At 40.8% G+C, this 21,689-nt stretch overlaps 1 protein-coding gene across 1 annotated transcript; it reads right to left on the bottom strand.

The window, feature by feature from the left end:
- Window positions 1–3,739: 3,739 nt before the first annotated feature.
- Window positions 3,740–12,996, bottom strand: LOC311130696 (WD repeat domain phosphoinositide-interacting protein 3-like). The gene is made up of 10 exons (XM_084163485.1): window positions 12,849–12,996; window positions 11,575–11,649; window positions 10,302–10,403; window positions 9,951–10,038; window positions 8,372–8,466; window positions 7,612–7,802; window positions 6,970–7,055; window positions 6,662–6,763; window positions 6,238–6,359; window positions 3,740–5,678 (listed from the first exon to the last, which is right to left on the bottom strand). The coding sequence occupies exons 1-10, from the start codon at window positions 12,913–12,915 to the stop codon at window positions 5,572–5,574; spliced, it is 1,035 nt and encodes a 344-aa protein (XP_084019611.1). The 5' UTR covers window positions 12,916–12,996; the 3' UTR covers window positions 3,740–5,571.
- Window positions 12,997–21,689: the final 8,693 nt, after the last annotated feature.

The raw sequence follows: 21,689 nt of genomic DNA, 5'->3' as shown, positions 1-21,689 counted from the left end.
CAGTCTCCAGACCTGAACCCAACCGAAAATCTTTGGAGGGAGCTGAAAGTCCGTATTGCCCAGCGACAGCCCCGAAACCTGAAGGATCTGGAGAAGGTCTGTATGGAGGAGTGGGCCAAAATCCCTGTTGCAGTGTGTGCTAACCTGGTCAAGACCTACAGGAAACATATGATCTCTGTAATTGCAAACAAAGGTTTCTGTACCAAATTTTAAGTTCTGCTTTTCTGATGTATCAAATACTTATGTCATGCAATAAAATGCAAATTAATTACTTAAAATTCATACAATGTGATTTTCTGGATTTTTTTTTTCCGTCTCTCACAGTTGAAGTGTACCTATGATAAAAAATTACAGACCTCTACATGCTTTGTAAGTAGGAAAACCTGCAAAATCGGCAGTGTATCAAATACTTGTTCTCCCCACTGTAGTGCACTACCTTTGGTCTACATCACCCTGAACAAAAGTAGTGCACTGGGCCTCCCGGGTGGCGTAGCGGTCTAAGCCACTGCATCACAGTGTTGTGGTGTCACTGCAGCCCGGGGTTCGATCCCAAATGGCTGGCGCACAATTGGCCCATCGTAGTCCGGGATAGGGGCGGGTTTGGCTGATTTTGGAATGAGATGTTTGACGAGCAGGTGTCCACATACTTTTGCTCATGTAGTGTATGTCCGTATGCTGACGCACACAGTGAACTCCAAAAGTATTGGGACAGTGACACATTTGGCTCTGTACTCCAGCACTTTGGATTTGAAACGATACAATGACTGTGAGGTTAAAGTGCAGACTGTCAGCTTTAATTTGAGGGTATTTTCATCCACATCGGGTGAACCGTTTAGAAATTACAGCACTTTTTGTACATAGTCCCCCCCCCATTTAAAGGACCAAATGTATTGGGCCTAATTCACTAATGCGTATTAAAGTAGTCAAAAGTTTAGTATTTGGTCCCATATTTATGGCACGCAATAGCTTGTTACTTTACAAACTTGTTGGATGCATTTGCTGTTTGTTTTGGTTGTGTTTCAGATCATTTGTACCCAATAGAAATGAATGGTAAATAATGTATTGTGTCATTTTGGAGTCACTTATTGTAAATAAGAATGTTTCTAAACATTTCTACATTAATGTGGATGCTACCATGATTACGGATAATCCTGAATGAATCGTGAATAATGAGTGAGAAAGTTACTCACAAATATCATACCCCCCCCCCCAAAATGATAACCTCCCCTGTTATGGTGAGAGGTTAGTATGCCATGGCGGTATTTTATTTGTGCATCATTCAGGATTATCAGTAATCATGATACCATCCACATTAATGTAGAAGTGTTTAGAAACTTATTAGGGGAGGGGTTAACAGCTGTCTAGGGGAGGGGTTAACAGCTGGCTAGGGGAGGGGTTAACAGCTGGCTAGGGGAGGGGTTACCAGCTGGCTAGGGGAGGGGTTACCAGCTGGCTAGGGGAGGGGTTGGGAAGGAGTTAACAGCTGGCTAGGGGAGGGGTTAACAGCTGTCTAGGGGAGGGGTTAACAGCTGTCTAGGGGAGGGGTTAACAGCTGTCTAGGGGATGGCTTGGGGAGTTGTTTTCGGACCAAGCATGGTTCCTTCTAAACTAAAGTAACCTTGTGAATGCATATGCTGAAATAACATACTAAAACAGATCACACACTACCTTAAACAGAGTTACACACACTACCCCGGGTCATGTACAAATGTCCATACGAACATGACGTTTTATTCACAAATTTAAATGCAGGATTTTACAATCATTTTGAATTTGTCATATAAACAGGAGAGTTTGTGCCGCGTCCCTGTGTAGTTAAATGGTAGCATAGCATTGTGTGTGGTTTTTCTTCACATTGTGAAATGTGTAGGGATTAAATTCCCCCGGCATATGTACAATCAGAGCTGGATGCAACAAATGAAATGCATTCAGAGAGCGGTGCCCATTGAATTCAAACTGAAAGAGAAATGTGCGTCGGACAAATGACAAACACACTGATACAGAAAAATACATTGTAGTACTGCATTGTAAGGTCACATGGCCCAAAAAAGCTGGATCTGATGCTGTGACAAACATGAGATCTAAAGTCAATACTGCTTGTAGATCCACAAATGTTACCATCATTTGTAGATGAGATCATTTATGCAGACGCTTGCTCAAGCTGACCAAGCAGAAGAGAGTTCTCGCTTCAAGAGATAAACTACACCAGTCAATTAAACCTCACAAAAAAGGAATGGTTGTGCATTCAGTCACACAAGGAGGTGGATTTTGGTTTAATTCAGCTAGAATGTGTCACTCATAAGACTTTAATCTTGAAAGCACATTTTTTAATGTAAGCAACGGGGGTGCTTACATATAGAAAATACTGTCTCTCTGTCTCTCTCTCTCTGTCTCTCTCTCCCTCTCTGTCTCTCTCTCCCTCTCTGTCTCTCTCTCCCTCTCTGTCTCTCTCTCCCTCTCTGTCTCTCTCTCCCGCTCTGTCTCTCTGTCTCTCTCTCTCTTTCTGTCTCTCTCTGTCTCTCTCTCCCTCACTTTGATCATGGCAGAATATTGCAGCAGTTTCCACAATGACTGGGAAGGCTTGGTTCTGGGGAAACGGTTGTATTCATTCATGAACGGATGTATGATAAACATTTGTTTCTTTGAAATAATTAGGTCCGCTTAGGAAGAGATATGTCATTCAAAATCATCTGAGACTGATCAAGTTTCCGAGTTTGACCTTTACATCGAGTTTTGATCATAATCAAAAGTACTTGGGCCTAGATTCAATCCGTACCGCGGAAGAGCTGCGATACAGCGCGATTGACATTCATTTCCGATTGAGCCGACAGATGCACGGAAACATCGCCTTTAAAAAGGTGCATAGCCGAAAAAGGGGCAATCGGATTGAATCTAGCCCGAAATCAGTGGTTTTGGTTTGGCTTATAGGTACTAACTAGAGTTCTAACTAATTTACCTCATCTTCTCTCCACAAGGGAGACTCATACTGTCAAAAATATTGCACATACATACATACATAGTAAGCAACAACATGAAACGTCAGGAAAGGGGAAACAATAACACATTCATCACCATGAGAGATGTCTTTTTCTATTCTGTACGATCTATATGCAGTAAGTTACATATGTTCAGTCTGGCGTATTCATTGTGTTTATACAGCGGGTAAAAGCTAACTCTAACTCTACCAGGGTGAGGTTTCACCAAGAGGAATCCCTGACGTTAACCAGATAAACTAACCAACGTCAATAAAGCCTGAAGCATCAAGTTCATGTAAAAATAGGAACTTTAAAGGGTGACTCAATTCTTCAACTGTAGGAAGATAATAGATCTTTCTAGATCTATTTCAAAATGTTTATCCATCTGGCTAACTCAAAGATCTTACCTTGTGAAATCCCACCCAAATATACATATGTACAGTGCCTTAAGGACGTATTCACACCCCTTGACTTTTTCCACATTTTGTTGTGATACAGCCAGAATTGAAAATTGATTAAATTGAAATTTGTTTGTCACTGGTGTACACACAATACCCCAAAATGTCAAAATGGAATAATGTTTTTCAAAATTTTTACAAAATAATTACAAATTAAAACTGACATGGACTCACTATGTGCAATAATTGAGTTTAACATTATTTTTGAATGACTACCTCATCTCTGTACCCCACACATACAATTATCTGTAAGGTCCATCAGTCGAGCAGTGAATTTCAAACACAGATTCAACCACAAAAACCGGGGAGGTTTTCCAAAGGAAACTGCTCAGGGATTTCACCATGAGGCCAATGGTGACCTTAAAACAGTTAGTTTAATGGATGGATCAACAACATTGTAGTTACTCCACAATACTAACCTAATTGACAGAGTGAAAAGAAGGAAGCCTGTAGAGAATAAAACTATTCCAGATCATGCATCCTGTTTGCATCAAGGCACTAAAATAATCCTGCAAAAAATGTGGCAAAGCCATTAACTTTTGGTCCTGAACACAAAGTGTTGTATTGGATTTGCCCCAAACATAACACATTACTGAGTACCACTCTCCATATTTTCAAGCATAGTGGTGGCAGCATCATGTTACGGGTATGCTTGTAATTGTTAAGGACTAGGGAGTTTTTCAGAATAAAAAAAAGAAATGGAATGGAGCTAAACACAGGCAAAATCCTAGAGGAAAAACTGGTTCAATCTGCTTTCCAACAGACACTGGGAAATGAATTCACCTTTCAGCAGGACAATAACCGAAAACACAACGCTAAATCTACACTGGAGTTGCTTACCAACAGAACAGTGAATGTTCCCGAGTGGCCGAGTTACAGTTTTGACTTAAATCTACTTGAAAATCTATGGCAAGACCTGAAAATGGTTGTCAAGCAATGATCAACAACCAATTTGACAGAGCTTGAAGAATTTTGAAAATAATAAAAAATGGGCAAATGTTGCACAATCCAGTTGTGGAAAGCTCTTATAGACTTACCCAGAAAGACTCACAGCTGTAATCGCTGCCAAAGGTGCTTCTACAAAGTATTGACTCAGGGGTGTGAATAGTTATATAAATGAGACATTTCTGTATTTCATTTTCAATAAATGTGCAAACATTTCTAAAAACATGTTTTCACTTTGTTATTATGAGGTAATGTGTGTAGATGGGTGCAATTTAAAAAATATTTAATCCATTTTGAATTCAGGCTGTAACACAACAAAATGTAGAATAAGTCAAGGGGTCTGAATACTTTCTGAAGACACATATGCGAGTATATACACACTCCACTCTTGATTCCGCTCAGAGGCACTCCCTATAGTTAGATTAGGTGGTATTAGTTTACTATATTTATTTTTCTATGTATCTACCTGTTAGAATCAACGCTATACCCCTTTAAAAAATAACCAGAATAATCGACCATCATCCTAAATTCCACGGAAGACATCTTTAAAAAGCAACAAAAATTAGTTTCCCTGTTTGGATCTCAGAGTTGCAGGACAAGGAGGTCCAGGTGCCATCAGTTAGTCTGTCCATCTGTCTGTCTTTCACTAGTTGTCCAAGGATGGTCTCTAAGTAGTTTGTGTCAGAGAGGGCATTGAGTTCATTCAATCGCTCCCTCCATCCGTTCTTTCGTCCTCTGTCGTTTCTGAGACGGTCTCCCCCTCTCCTTCCCTCTGACACTCCTCCATTGAGAGTCTATCAGCACTTGTAAGCAGATCCACCTAACCACCTCCTCCTTATGTCCATCCCCCCTTGTCATCCTGCTCCAGAAAATAAACACGTCTGTCTTTCTGCAGGAGGTGGTTGGGTTAAAGGTCAACCCTGGACACGTCTGTCTTTCTGCAGGAGGTGGTTGGGTTAAAGGTCAACCCTGGACACGTCTGTCTTTCTGCAGGAGGTGGTTGGGTTAAAGGTCAACCCTGGACACGTCTGTCTTTCTGCAGGAGGTGGTTGGGTTAAAGGTCAACCCTGGACACGTCTGTCTTTCTGCAGGAGGTGGTTGGGTTAAAGGTCAACCCTGGACACGTCTGTCTTTCTGCAGGAGGTGGTTGGGTTAAAGGTCTGTCTTTCTGCAGGAGGTGGTTGGGTTAAAGGTCAGATCTTCTCATCAGTCATCTCCAGGAACTGGGCGTAGACGTCTCGGGAACACTCCCCCTTCGGGTTGAACAGGAACTTGTAGTAGCTGCCGTCAGCACAAATGGCTGGGGGGGAAGGAAGGAAGGAAGTGGGAGAGAGAGAGAGAGAGACAGAGAGAGACAGAGAGAGAGAGAGAGAGAGAGAGAGAGACAGAGACAGAGAGACACAGAGAGACACAGAGAGAGACAGAGAGAGAGAGAGAGAGAGAGAGAGAGAGAGAGAGAGAGAGAGAGAGAGAGAGGAGAGAGAGGAGAGAGAGAGAGAGAGAGAGACAGTGAGACAGAGCGACAGAGAGACAGTGAGGGAGAGAGACCCAATAAGAGAATGTACATCAGCTATATTCTGGTGTTGGCAGAAAACTATCCACAAATGTAAGAACACAGTTTCCTGCTCAAAGTCTAAAATAGTGTCAACAATAAAACAATCAAATAAGTGGTGTCAGGTCAACAATAAAATGTGTCAACATGGAAAAAATGTCACTCTGAATGTGTTTATAGACACTGGACAGGAAGCAGGAAGTAGCTGGAGTATGACTAACGTATGACTGCACTGGGCTCTGTTCCAGAGGTGTGCCAACACAAACATATACACAGAGAGCGATACCACACCACACACACACCTCACCTATGACAGAGTTGGGTTCTGTTCCGAAGGCACACACACACGGCGAATTTGATGGAACCTGGAACTTGGAGAAGCTCCACTTGGAGCTGAAGTACTTAGGAAGGAAACTGGCCGAGGCTAAGCTAAGGAAAAAAAGGATTCAGGGATGTGTTTGGAATTATAGGAAACAAAGCAATGATTTGGGAATGGGTGGTGGAATGGTGGCTGGTTTAAAGATTAAACATTAAAAAGCAATGTGCTAACTTCAAAGTTACTCTTCCAATAACATAGACAACTCTCTCAAAAAGAGCTTTATCACCACTGGCACCAAGGCAGTACTTTAATCTATGATCACTGTTGCAGTACTTGGACCTCTTAAGAGTTCCAGTCGAAAGTACATAGAAAGGTCAAAATGTTTGTCTCAGACAAATCAAATCAGACAGACCTGGACTGTTTGTTCCTGTTGGGGTCCTCTGCTGCGAATATGTGGACTGTCCCGTGGTCACTAGACAGACAGATGAGGGATGCGTCTTGATTGAAGTTGATGCTGGGGAGGGGAAATAGAGGGTTACCAATCAGGACTAGAACAACTTACTTACTTCCTGTGACTAATATGTGGTTGTACCTAGCAACCTTAAGATAGACGCACTCTGGATCAGAGCATCTGCTAAATGACTCAAATGGAAACATTAGTTCATTTGTCACATCTAATATCAGGTGAAGACGACACCCTGGTTGGTTGGTTGGTCTCACCAGTAGATGTTAGCAGCCTGTGACCCTCGCCTCAACTCCTGAATCAGGTGACCTGCCATGGTGTCAAATATTCTGATCAGGGTCCCCTAGAGAGAAACAAACAGAGACACAGTGTTGGGAGTTGGTTATGCCTAGTCTACAAGCAACCATGACAACCAGTTCTAGATATAAAAGGTACCGTCTAAGCCCAGGAGTAGTTTAAAAGGGTTAAGGACAATTCCACGATAACAGAGTGACATTTGTTTTACTTTTAAATGTATGTTAAACAAAAACCGAAGATTGCAAAGTTAAACAAACCATATAACTATGAACAGGAGTACATTGAACTATTTCCACTGAGCATTTTACAAAAAAACATTTCCTTGAACACTGCAAATGCAAAGTTGGGAAACTGGTACTGTTTGTGCCATCATTCTGTTACCAAACTTTGCATCCGCAGTGTTCTTCAAGTAAATGTGTTTTTGTACAATTTGCAGTAGAAATAGTTAAAAGTGCTCCTTTTGTTGTATGGTTTGTTTAACTTTGCAATCATTGGTTTTTGTTTGACATACATTTCAAAGTAAATCATCTGAGTCTCTGTGTCAGTCTGTTACTGTGAAATGTCCCTTTAGCCAATCAGTATTTTTAAAGGGGCTGTAGTACTTTCTCGGAGGCGGTGGCTATCCTGGTCCCCTGCAGGTTGAGGGCGATGCAGCACAGCGCCCCCTCATGGGCGGGGATGTCCACTGGAGGCTTCTCTGTGTTGGCCAGGTCCACGATCTGCACGTGCCCAGAGTGGGTCCCCGGGAACGCCAGCAAAGAGTTGTTACTGTTGGGGCACAGCACACACAGACCTGAGGAGGGGGGGGGGGGGGGGGGGACAGAGAGAGAGGAGAGAGTTTAGATGGTTACACATTACAACCATGTAACACTCTTGTGAAGGTTGTGTGTTGAATTCAATTATGAGTGTGTAATGTATTTAGCAGAGAGAAAGAGACAGAGAGATAGAGAGAGAGAGGGAGAGAGAGAGAGAGAGAGAGAGAGAGAGAGAGAGAGAGAGAGAGAGACAGAGAGAGAGAGAGGGAGACAGAGAGAAAAGAGAGAGAGAGAGACAGGAGAGAGAGAGAGAGAGAGAGAGAGAGAGAGAGAGAGAGAGAGACAGAGACAGAGACACAGAGACACAGAGAGAGAGAGAGAGAGAGAGAGAGAGAGAGAGAGAGAGAGAGAGAGAGAGAGAGAGAGAGAGAGAGAGACAGAGAGGGAGACGTGAGGAGAAGCTACACATTACAACCATGTAACACTCTTGTAAAGGTTGTTTGTTTATTTCAATTATGAGCATGTCTAATATTGTATTTAGCAGGTTGGTTAGGAATCTGAGAGCTGCAGTAGACAGTAGATGGTCTGTCTGTATTGTAGTACTGACCTTTGGGGTTGAAGCAGGTCTCAAACACATGCAGCTGATGAGGGTTGTGGGTGAACGTGAACACCTTGATCATCGAGTCCAGGACCACCACGATCCTGAAGACGTGAGAGAGATACAGACATTAGGCTAAAGATTTTTTGTCCGCTAACATACAGCAATCCAATGGGGAAACATTGGTAAGAAAACATTTCACTACTCCTGACACCGACATACTATCTTCTAATATTCCCTTTAAAAAGTGACCTAAAAGGTGAACATCTTAACAGTCATTGCTGTTCAGGCAATTCCAGAGTAGTCCTCTCTAAAAGCAACAAGGATCTATACTGTGTTACACCATTACTGCATCAGGACCTAGTAGTGTATAACTACCAACCAATTACTATGTAATGACTGCCAATCTAACAGGTTCTGGGCCTAAGAAGAGCGAGTGCAATCACAGCCGGCTATTACTGTACTGGTATGAGCAGAAGGTAGTCTAGAGGTTAAGAGCGTTGGGCCTGTAACCCAAAGGTCGCTGGTTCGAATCCACGAGCCAACTAGCTGAAAAAAAATCTGTCGATGTGCCCTTGAGCAAGGCACTTAACCCTAATTACTCCTGTAAGTCACTCTGGATAAGAGCATCTGCTAAATGACTAAAACGTAAAATGCAAAATACTGGTACCATCTCCCACCCTCTGTCCTGTAACTAAGGCTACATCTCATATGATACCCTACTCCCTATATATTGCCCTGCATTACTTCCAACTAGATCGAATGAAATTACATTTTATTTGTCACATGCTTCGCAAAACAACAGGTGTAGACTAACAGTGAAATGCTTACATGTGGTAGCAATGCTTATGTGATCGCTGTGTGTCATTGATGCCATTGATGATGAAACACAACGACTGCATTCCTAATTGGTCGTAAAGAGGGAGTTAAAGTGGTACTAAATTCGTACAAAAATTGTGAGTACATTTGAGTCAATGGGTGTTTCTCAAAATGCATACTCCCGTGCTCCAAGCACGCAAATTGGAGCACGGGAGGGTCGGAGTATGAGTCCAAATCAAAGTATGCGAAACGGAGCACGGAGGGCACTTCTTGAATGCGTACTCCATTTGTACATATTTTGAAGCATGTATCGATGCAAGTTTCAATGGAAAGTATGCAAAGAAACATGGTGCAACCACGTAAATATATAATATTAGTTTTAGGTCTTTTTGCCTGTTAAACTATCTGGCTAGCTAGATTATTACAATTAACATATCTAGCTGATAATTATGAAGTATAATGTTTTCTTTGTGTATGTCTTGTTTCGTCTCTATTGTTGCCATTGTCCTGGCTGGAAGAAGGTTCAGTGAATGGGGAGGTGAAGCGTGAGGTAATACAGGAGGGGGAGTGCGAGTCCTTCTCAAATGTAATGTTTTGTGCATTCTACACACTCTCGTCCTCACAAGAACGTACTCAAGAGAACGCTGTCGGAGAACGCACTCGGAGCATGAGAGTGTGGCGCACGGTAGTATGCATTTTGAGAAATACTGGCACTCAACACTGCTGATTGAAACAACACAAGAAAAAAACATGTGGAAGGTGTTCGTACCTGTCCCTTCGAAGCTTCACTGCTTTGACCTCCGTGGAGAACTCGATTTCTATAACCGTCTTTTTCTTCAGGTCATCCCAGATCATTACTTGAGGAAAGTATCGGAGGACATGGTGGGATTAACAACAGTCAAGACTAACATGACATGAGGTTTGTCTGTAGTGTCAGACCAATGTAAGGAAATAACTGGAATACGGTCAATCTGATGGAAAAGTCTACCTTTAAGAGATCATTGAAACATTTCAAACAGATAAAAGTGTTATTTTGAGGGTTCCAAAATATATTTATTATGCTCATAGTTCATAGATACAGGCAAGTTCAACACAAGCATCTCACACACAGTAACCATACCTTTGTTAGGTGGGTATTTGGGCTTTTTCCCTCCTCCGACCAGCGCTAGGTAGTTACACCTGAACAGCATCTCCACATGCCCGACCCCGCCCTCCATGAACTCTGGAAGACACACACAACCACATTATTGCCAATTAAAGCTGTCAATCTGAGTAAACCGACCCAATGAGAATCAAGGATGTTGCCTCAAACACCACCACAATTGTCAAAAACATTATTCCGAAAAGATCTCTAAATGTTACTAGAAAGATCCATCCCTGATAATGAGGATTTAAATAGTTTTAATATCTCAAGGTTTTACTTGTTTTCATGTAAGTAGCAGACAGCCAATAGCAGACAACTCCTCAGTCCATCTGCATATTAAAACAAGCCTTTCCAGCATGCATGATGCATCGCTGTAAAAAAAAAACAATATCCTAGCACCTGCACACATAGGTAAAGGCTGTACAATTACACAGAAAAGTGTTTGTTTTAAATAATGCTGGGCAGGAACAAAAGCCTGCACACCCTGCAGCAACCCAACAGGACCAGGTTATCCCTGGCCTATAGGCTAATCATTTCCCTACAGTACTAAAGACATTACAGTAAGCTGTCATTTTCCTATAGTGACTTTGGACCAGGTTGCGTGCGGAGTGAGGAGTCACATGTGCAGGGCTCAGTGGCGGAATAATTAACTTTCTCATCTAGCCCTCCTCATCCAAACCAGAGTACCAATCCAGCCACAGACAGATCCATCTCGTGCCACACACAGCAGGAGCAGGAAGGAAGTACCTTGGCTCTCGCCGTCACAATGCTGTGTCCCTGTGTGTAGCAAAATGGCCTTGATTTACTGGGAGCACTGCTACCGACCCATTGGGTTTATTTATGTATCAATAAAATAGTTAGCCCAGAACTTTTGATTAATAGTAAACTGTGGAAAAAGCACATTATGAACATGTATGACCTCACTAACTGTAAGTCGCTCTGGATAAGAGCGTCTGCTAAATGACTAAAATGAATAATCATTTTTTTTTTTTTAAGTGGGTAAGAGCGTTGTGCCAGTAACCGAAAGGTCGCTGGTTCTAATCCCCGGGCCGACTAGGTGAAAAATCTGTCGATGTGCCCTTAAGCAAGGCACTTAACCCTAAATGCTCCTGTAAGTCGCTCTGGATAAGAGCATCTGCAAAATGTAAATGTAATAATGTAATAAAGGATATTTTTATAGACGCTTTTTAATTAATAATAATTTATGTTTCATATTTGCTGTACAGTCATTATTTTCACATATACCTACCTTGTTTTTCTTTCTCTTTGAGTGGGTCTGCGTTGTACACTCTAAACCCATTCTCCATTCCACAAGCAAAGCATCCTGGAAGGAGAACAGAAAATACCAGTGGTTAGAACAACCCTGATCGAAGCTAGGTCCAAGTCAATTCACTGTGTATGAACAACCCAAGATAATCACTGCTTTTGTGCCACAATGTGTATCTGTCTTCGAACACATCGTGATTATATGGGAGGTCAACTAAGGACAGACTATGCTTCCATTCAGCCTCCTATCTGTTCCTGTTCTTTCGCTCTATCCTACCAGATTTGGAGTTTGTCCTACTGCTCCAGTAACCTGATGCTCAGCTGGTAGAGCACGGCGCTTGTAACGCCAAGGTAGTGGGTTCGATCCCCCGGACCACCCATACACAAAAATGTATGCACGCATGACTGTAAGTCGCTTTGGATAAAAGCGTCTGCTAAATGGCATATTATTATTATATTATGCTGCCTGTGAGGAATGCACACACAGTGGGCATTGAACAGAGTATTAACTACCAGTCATTTCTTTGTTTGGAAGGAGACCCATTCATTCACTGCTCAGTGAAGAAAAGCTGACTAGGGCCACCTAGATCCACCCACCCTCACAGCTTGAGCTACCTAGCCATATTTTGATGTAAACTCTTTAGTTTAGCAGTTGTCAAACTAACGTTATAACCACAGATAAAATGGGAAAGTTCTACCATCTTTGCTATAATGTTACCTATGCAGCTAAGTTAGCTAGCTTGTTAACGACAGAGAGGCGCTAAAGATTAGGACATTTGACAACCCTGCAAGTATATACGGTAAAGTGATTAGTAACGTTATGTTGGCTATTTACAACATACATGTAAAGAAAGTTTAGAATATGTTTATTTGACGTTGGCCACAACATTAGTGCAAACGTTATCTTGTCAACAACAGTGGAACCCCCACAGATATCTTTCCTGGCGTTACGTTGTTAGTGATGGTTCCGTATTATTAAAATATAAATGTGAGAGAGCCTAACAGATCCATGACATTTAGCTCACTCTGGTCATGATGTTACATGTAAATTATGTTACATGTAATATTATTTAGTTTGCTCAAATGACAATCAAATCACTATTTCACAACAACTGAATATGGCTAGAGAACAACTAGCGAGCTAGCCAGCGTAGGCTGAGTGTAACGTTTAAAGTTAACGCCCGGCCTCACGTCGGTAGCGTGGCATCGACGACAGAATTGTCAAAAGACGATTTCGATGAAGAAACCATTTCTCACCATGATCCTGGTTGAATCCAGCATACAAGAGTCCGTTCCCATGTGCATTTGATGGTAGTAAATTCATTACTTCTATCAGATAATCACAGTCAACCGAATTTTAACAGAATGCTAGCTAGCGTTCCTCCTGTGCCACAGACAGCCAGCCAGGAAAAACAACAGAGCCAAAGAGATAAAGCTCTTGGTTCCAGGACGCTCAAACGAGTACCGATCGATCGATCGATTGGGAGTGGGAGTTTCAGTACTAGACCAAAGACTGAAACAACTTTTTTTTTAACCTTTATTTAAACAGGGAAGACATATTGAGACCTGGGTATCTTTTTCAAGTGCGCCCTGTATGATACAACATAAATATACACATTAAACGCAACATGTAAAGTGTTGGTCCCATGTTTCATGAGCTGAAATAAAAGATCCCAGAAATTTTCCTTTTGCACAAAAAGCTTATTTCTCCCAAATGTTCTGCTCAAATGTGTTTACATTCCTGTTAGTGAGCATTTCTCCTTTGACAGGATAATCCATCCACCTGAAAGGTGTGGCATATCAAGAAGCTGATTAAACAGCATGATCATTACACAGGTGCACCTTGTGCTGGGGACAATAAAAGGCTGCTCTAAAATGTGCAGTTTTGTCACACAACACAATGCCACAGATGTCTCAAGTTTTGAGGGAGCGTGCAATTGGCATGCTGACTGCATGAATGTCCACCAGAGCTGTTGCCAGAGAATTGAATGTTCATTTCTCTGCCGTAAGCCGTATCCAATGTAGTTTTAGAGAATTTTGCAGTACATCCAACCGGCCTCACAACCGCAGAGCACATGTAACCACTCCAGCTCAGGACCTAAGGACAGATCGAAATTTACTGGGGGGGGGGGGGGGGGGGGGGTTTTGGTACTTATGCACTCTGCTTTTCCGCGCGCTAACTTTTACTATACCACAGACCAATATAGTCTACCAGTCTGTTCTATCCTGCCCTCTATCCACCATTCATAGTGACAATAGTGGTAGGTGGATAGTTTTTCCAGATCTGCAATAGGCTAACTAGCAACCTAATGCTTCAATATAGCCTATTGTTATTTAACTTTCAAAATGTATTACCTTTTATATTTGACATTAACGCAACCAGTCACAATGTTTTAATCTGATTAGGCTACTTCAAAAGTCTCCTGTAGTCATGCGCTCGTTCGTCCAAAATATAGTTCCAGCATCCTCAAAATGGCTTGACATTAACCAGGTTTCCATCCAACATTTTTTATCAGAGTAAAGTACGTTGGCTAAAAAATGTCAAGACATCATGGGAAAGCTTGATGCTCCTTTCAATAATTATTGAGGGTCTTATTCTGGTGACATCAAATCCAATTTTATTTGTCACATACACGTGTTTAGCAGATGTTATTGCGGTGTAGTGAAATGCTTGTTAAGAGCTAGTCGCGAGGCCGCCATCTGCTTGGCTGCCGTTTTGACAAAGAAAAATTATTTTGCACGTTTGTCCATAATAATCTCATCATGTAGTAGGCTATGAGCACACTGTATCTATGAGCTGTTGGCTAGAACACAGGTGCCAATACCAAAGTGCACACATTTTTTGTGACTAAACCATCAGAAGGCCTAGAGTTGAAAATGGATGGAAACAAATTTAATTTGTATTTTTTTATCCGGTACATGGGAATTTATCCCCCAAAGTTATTTTTTTGTGCATTACCTATTTACGCACAGACTTATATCCGCAACAAGTCAATTTGATGGAAACACATCTCTGATGGGAAAATGTGCATATGGTTTTTATGCAGATTTTAGAATATTCAAGTGGAGGCTGGTGGGAGGAGCTATAGGAGGACGGGCTCATTGTAATGGCTGGAATAGAATAAATGGAACGGTATCAAACACATAAAACATATGGAAACCACATGTTTGACTCTGTTCCAATTATGCCATTCCCTCCTGTAGCTCAGTTGGTAGAGCATGGCGCTTGCAACGCCAGGGTTGTGCGTTCGTTTCCCACGGGGTGCCAGTATGAAAAATGTATGTACTCACTAACTGTAAGTTGCTCTGGATAAGAGCGTCTGTTAAATTACCCAACACATTTTTTTCCAGCTATTACAATGAGCCCATCCTCCTATAGCTACTCCCACCAGCCTCCACTTGAATATTCACATAAAAGTCTGTCACCAATTGGGTGGAAACCTGGCTATAGACACCCTAAAGACTCAAGTGCGCCAGTCCAGTGTCACTTTGATTATGCCTGTACTTCAAGGTTCACCAGCAGCCCCATACATCTAAAGACTAAGTTACAGACCAGCCAAAACAAGCTTGTAAGAATTGTACTTAAACTCTCGCCTCATACTCATCTGTATGGATAAAGTAATCCTTCTACCCCTCCCCCCCCCCCCCAAAAAAAAAAAATTTGTAAAGTGGTTATCCCACTGGCTATAGGGTGAATGCATCAATTTGTGAGTCGCTCTGGACTAGAGCGTCTGCTAAATGACGTAAATGTGCCCTTGAGCAAGGCACTTAACCCTAATTGCTCCTGTAAGTCGCTCTGGATAAGAGCGTCTGCTAAATGACTTAAATGTAAATGTAAATGTAAATCTGGAGGTCAAGCATTTTTCTCTGTAATGTGTCCGTATCTTGGTAATTTTATATTTATTTATGTAAAGAAATAGGGACCACAATGGAAATAATTCCCCGAACTTTATTTTGCAATCCTGGTCACTTTAAAAAAGCTTGTATACAGTATGTATTTTTTTAACTGACAAATAAAATCAATCAATCCAAACTGTGCAGCGACCATTTGATGAATGGAAAGAGACATCTGTTACAAATCAACAAAAAGTTTAATGACATTCGGAGACCGTCAAGCCAACTATCAATACTGGGTAGGCCTACAAGGTAGGAAGGGATGTATTTTCTGTTTGTTGAAATTAACATAGTCTATTTATTGAGATGTTGAAAACCATGATAAACCATGTTTATTGGTTGTGTGGTGCATTGGCACAGAAACCTGTTGGTGGGAAATTTGTTGCATATATATATTATATAATTATAAACATGGCATCAAAATGTTGAAAATCTGATTTTACCCTAGCCAGTAGCCCTGCATGACATTGACTGTGCCACAAAAGCATGCTGAAGTGGCAAAGTTGATATCCACGTTTATAAACACAGGGTTGCTACAGTTATTGTTATTTGTGGTCGTAAACATTATTTTGAGTTAATTATATGAGGGGGGAGTATGTGTGAAATTTATTTCACAGTACAAGGGGATGGTCATGTAAAAAAATAAAATTTAAAAAAAGGACATTGGGAGGGGGGTGCATTTTTCTTAACGACACCTTGGAGTTGGACCAGCCTCCCCCATAAAATTTCGAATTTCCCCTTAGCAGATGAACATTGAACACCGTTCTGTCCTATTGAACTGCACCCCCCAGTAGCAGAGGTTGAACTGCACCCCCCAGTAGCAGAGGTTGAACTGCACCCTCCAGTAGCAGAGGTGTGAAGTTTCACCACTGCACTTTCACCTTCTCAACCAAAAGATGAAAACAAATTCTTAATTTTGTACAATTACAAACTTATCAATGTGACATTTGATAAAGTACGACTGGGGTTTATATATAAATGCCTGGATCATTTCAATTTGGGAGAATCTCTTATAAAATGGGTCAAAATCATGTATAGTAACCCTAGGTGTAAAATAGTAAATAACGGCTATTTCTCAGAAAGTTTTAAACTGTCAAGAGGAGTGAAACAAGGTTGTCCACTATCAGCATATCTATTTATTATGGCCATCGAGATGTTAGCTATTAAAATCAGATCCAACAATAATATCAAGGGATTAGAAATCCAGGGCTTAAAAACACAAAGGTGTCATTGTACGCTGATGATTCATGTTTTCTTTTAAATCCACAACTAGAATCCCGCCTCATAGAGGATCTAGATACATTTTCTAACCGCTCTGGATTACAACCAAATGATGATAAATGGACTATATTACGCATTGGATCACTAAAAAATACAATGTTTATATTATCATGTAATTTACCAATAAAATGGTCTGATGGTGATGTGGATATACTCGGAATACATATCCCAAAGGAAACAAATGATCTCACTCCAATACATTTTAATAGAAAGTTAGCAAAAATAGATAAGATCTTGCTACCACGGAAAGGTAAATACCTGTCAATTTGTGGAAAAATCACCCTGATTAACTCTTTAGTATTATCCCAGTTTACCTATTTGCTTATGGTCTTGCCTACGCCTAGCGAACAGTTTTTTAAATTATATGAGAAAAAAAAAATATTCCATTTTATTTGGAACGGCAAGCCAGACAAAATTAAACGGGCCTATTTATATAATGAATATGAATTCGGAGGACAGAAATGATTAAATATTAAAGCATTAGACCTATCACTAAAAGCTTCAGTCATACAAAAGTTATACTTAAATCCGAACTGGTTCTCTAGCAAATTAGTAAGATTGTCTCACCCAATGTTCAAGAATGGCCTTTTTCCCTTTATTCAGATTACAACCTCTCACTTTCAGTTATTTGAAAAGGAAATAATCTCCCAAATATCACTATTTCTAAAACAAGCCATAGAAAGTTGGTTGCAATTTCAATTGAATCCTCCAGAAACGACAGAACAAATAATGCAACAAATATTGTGGTTAAACTCAAATATACTAATTAACAAAAAAAAACTATTTTTTTTGACAAAATGTTTAAAAAAGGTAGAATCTTCGTAAATGATATCATCGGTAGGACTGGTGGAGTTATGTCGCACATGCAGCTAACAAAAACATATGGAAATGTCTGCTCTACCCAAAATTACAACCAAATAATTGCAGCCTTACCGCAAAAATGGAAGAGGAAAGTGGAAGGGGGAGAAAGTAAGGAACTTGTCTGTCGGCCTTGCATTAAAGAACATAATTGGTTAAATAAAACTGTGATGAATAAAAAAGTATATCAGTTTCATTTAACGACCAAAGGATTGACAGCCATCCCATATAGATTGCAAAATAGTTGGGAAGAGATTTTTGGCGTACCGATCCCATGACATAGTGTTTATGAACTGATACGCAAAACGACACCGGATTCAAAACTTAGAATCTTTCAATTTAAATTATTATATACAATTCTTGCTACCAATAGAATGTTATTTATATGGGGGATACAATCTTCCCAGCTCTGCAGATTTTGCTGCGAAGAGACAGAATCATTAGATAATTTGTTTTGGTACTGTCCATTTGTAGCTTGTTTTTGGACACAGGTCCAGGAATGGCTAAAGGATTGCAATATTTACCTGGAGCTAACCTTGCAGATAGCATTACTGGGTGATCTGAAAAGTCATAGTCAATTGATCAATAATATAATAATACTTTTAGCAAAAAAAAATATTTTCAAATTACAATCTGTAGAAACAATGAGAATAGAAAGGTTCAGAACTTTTGTAAAACATCACAGTACAGTTGAAAAATATATGGCAAATAGAAATCCTATATGGATGGTGTTAAGAGATAGATGGGTGGTGTTGAATGGAGTTGAAGGATGGGACTAATAACAACTAACAACAACTAATAACAAGATAACTAATAATGTAAGCATACTGTGTCCATAATAAGTATATAGGTTGTAGGTTGAGAGCTTTTGTGAAAGAGCACAGTTAGAAAGATATGGCATATAGAAGCAAACCGGATGGACATCATGAAAATGATCGGAGAGGTTGAGAGTAGAAGAAGTTCAGGAGAAAAAACGAACAAAATATAATTATTGTAGCTCAGTTGGTAGAGCATGGCGCTTGCAACGTCTGGGTTGTGGGTTTGATTCCCACGGGGGGCCAGTATGAAAATGTATGCACTCACTAACTGTAAGTTGCTCTGGATAAGAGCGTCTGCTAAATGACTAAAATGTAAAAAATAATGTAAATGTAAAATTGACTGTGTCCATAAAATGTTAGTATAAGCTGGAAGTAGAGGCCTAAGCATTGTTGTTCACTAATTTACTCCAATTAGGGAAAGGGTGGTGGGGTTGGAAAGTAATAAAGGGGAATATATATATATTTTTTAAAGGATATGTATGTGTATGTATGTATGTATGTATGTATGTATGTATGTATGTGAATGTATGTATATGTGTGTGTATGTATGTGTGTATATATGTGTATGTATATATGTATATATATATATATAAAACATGGGGGATTGGAAGAGATGCAGACAATTACATTGATGGAAGTTACAATCTATCTGCAATATTAATATCTGCATCTTGCTCATCTCAATATCTCCCGTGCTGCTCTTGGCAACGTCATTTCGCTGCATCTATCTTTAAGCAAGCCAGGCAATGTTAGCAAAGATTTTATAACAACTCTCATTGTTCTATCTGTGACATTAGCTAGCTTATCAAGCTAGGTAAAATCTTAATGGGTGAAGATTTGGTCCGAATGCAAAAGCACTTGAACACAATGTCGGAGTTACGACACCCAGTTTCCCACAAGAACATCAATGCCCCATAATGCAATTATGCATACCCCTTTTAAACAGATTTCTTCATACTTATTTGAGCACTAAAATAACTCAGGCTGACACAAACAAACTAAATATTGCGAAAACAGTTTACATTCAAATGATTTGGGTATTTTAATTAAAAATAAATATTGATGTTTAAAATTATATGATATTTTTCATTCAGGGGCAAGTTTATCACCACGATCAATAAGATAATATTGATTATTTGGGCCTTTAAAAGCGTTTGCTGCAGTATGACGATATATCCTTTCGCAAAAAGCTCGTTTGCTAGTTGTCGCCAGTGACTGACGGATGGTGATAAAATTGTATTATTTTGAAGAAATAAAATGAAATATAAGAGGAACGCTAACCGCAACCCGAGTATATGACAGACATAACTACATTGTCGGTCTCTACCAGAGATATCTGAGGAAGTACACCAGAGACAGACATTGCTCCATTCAGATGAAATTTAGCTAGCCAGGTGCCAACCTGAAAAGGTAGAGAGCTTGTTTGGCAACTCTCGCTCTAACCCATGACATGTCCTTGGTAAAATTGGCCCTCGCGCGCGCGTGCTGTTCGTGCAAATCTGCTTTTAAACGTGAGTAATAATGTTATTAATTTTTACGATCGCTACTGAGCCCCAGTGGCCTAATGGATAAAGCACTGGCCTCCTAAGCCAGGGATTGTGGGTTCGAGTCCCGTCTGGGGTGGTTACATTTTGATCGCGCTATCCATTCGGTATGATAATATTCACGTAGGGAATGATGTAGCATGAATAAATATCAACTGCCTCACAAACAGCCAGCTGTCAGCTTCCTGGTTGTCAACAATGGTATTTGTCTTACATATAATGAAGCATGCCGTAACAATACTTCAAAATATGTTGCAGTACAGCTAGCGAAATGTGGTTCTATGGTGTAATGGTTAGCACTCTGGACTCTGAATCCAGCGATCCGAGTTCAAATCTCGGTAGAACCTAATATTTTATCACGACCATGGACAAGATTTGTCACGTATTCCCAACGCACATTTGTCCTACCTACATTTACACCCTGTTAATGCATACGAGGTACTCGCTAGCTAGTTTGATTTTTCAAGACTATCTTGTCATAGCAAAACGATCTTGGCAACCGAGAAAAAACGTAACGGATTGATACATAGTAAAATGTTGTTTTCAACCCTCTCAATGTTCAGGGATGATTCAGTCCATTACTCTACAAGGACAATTGCCCCCTTTGTATATAAGAAAGAGAATCCTCCTCAGCCAATGTCCAAGTTTTAGTTATGGAAACCGAGCGTCTGACAACCCATAGGTTAGTGGATTTAGCAAGCTAGCTACACAATCATATACACTACATTACCAAAAGTATGTGGACACCTGCTCAATGAACATCTCATTCCAAAATCATGGGCATTAATATGGAGTTGGTCTCCGCTTTGCTGCTATAACAGCCTCCACTCTTCTGGGAAGGCTTTCCACTAGATGTTAGAACATTGCTGCGGGGACCATTCAGCCACAAGAGCATGGTGAGGTCAGTTACTGATGTTGGGTGAATAGGACTCACTTGCAGTCTGCGTTCCAATTCATCCCAAAGGTGTTTGATGGGGTTGAGGTCAGGGCTCTGTGCAGGCCAGTCAAGTTCTTCCACACCGATCTCGACAAAACATTTCTGTATGGTGTAGAATGTCATTGTATGCTGTAGCGTTAAGATTTCCCTTCACTGGAACTAAGGGGGCCTAGCCCAAACTATGAAAAACAGCCCCAGATCATTATACCTCCTCCACCAAACTTTACAGTTGGCACTATGCATTGGGGCAGGTAGCGTTCTCTTGGCATCCTCCAAACCCAGATTTGTCCATCGGATTGCCAGATGGTGAAGCGTGATTCATCACTCCAGAGAACATGTTTCCACTGCTCCAGAGTCCAATTGCGGTGAGCTTTACACCACTCCAGCCAACGCTTGGCATTGCGCATGGTGATCTTAGGCTTGTGTGCGGCTGCTCGGCCATGGAAAACCATTTAATGAAGCTCCCGACGAACAGTTATTGTGCTGACGTTGCTTCCAGAGGCAGTTTGGAACTCGGTAGTGAGTGTTGCAACTGAGGACAGGCAGTCCCGTTCTGTGAGCTTGTGTGGCCTACCACTTCGCGGCTGAGCCGTTGTTGCTCCTAGATGTTTCCCCTTCACAATAACAGCACTTACAGTTGACCGGGGCAGCTCTAGCAGGGCAGAAATTTCACCAACTGACTTGCTGGAAAGGTGGCGTCCTATGACAGTGCCACTTTAAAAGTCACTGAGCTCTTCAATAAGGCCATTTTACTGCCAATGTTTGT

Source organism: Coregonus lavaretus (genome assembly GCF_964263955.1).
Source record: "Coregonus lavaretus genome assembly, chromosome: 1".
Lineage (NCBI taxonomy): Eukaryota > Metazoa > Chordata > Actinopteri > Salmoniformes > Salmonidae > Coregonus > Coregonus lavaretus.
Note: the sequence above shows the minus strand (reverse complement) of the source record. Positions and strands in the feature narration are given on the sequence as shown.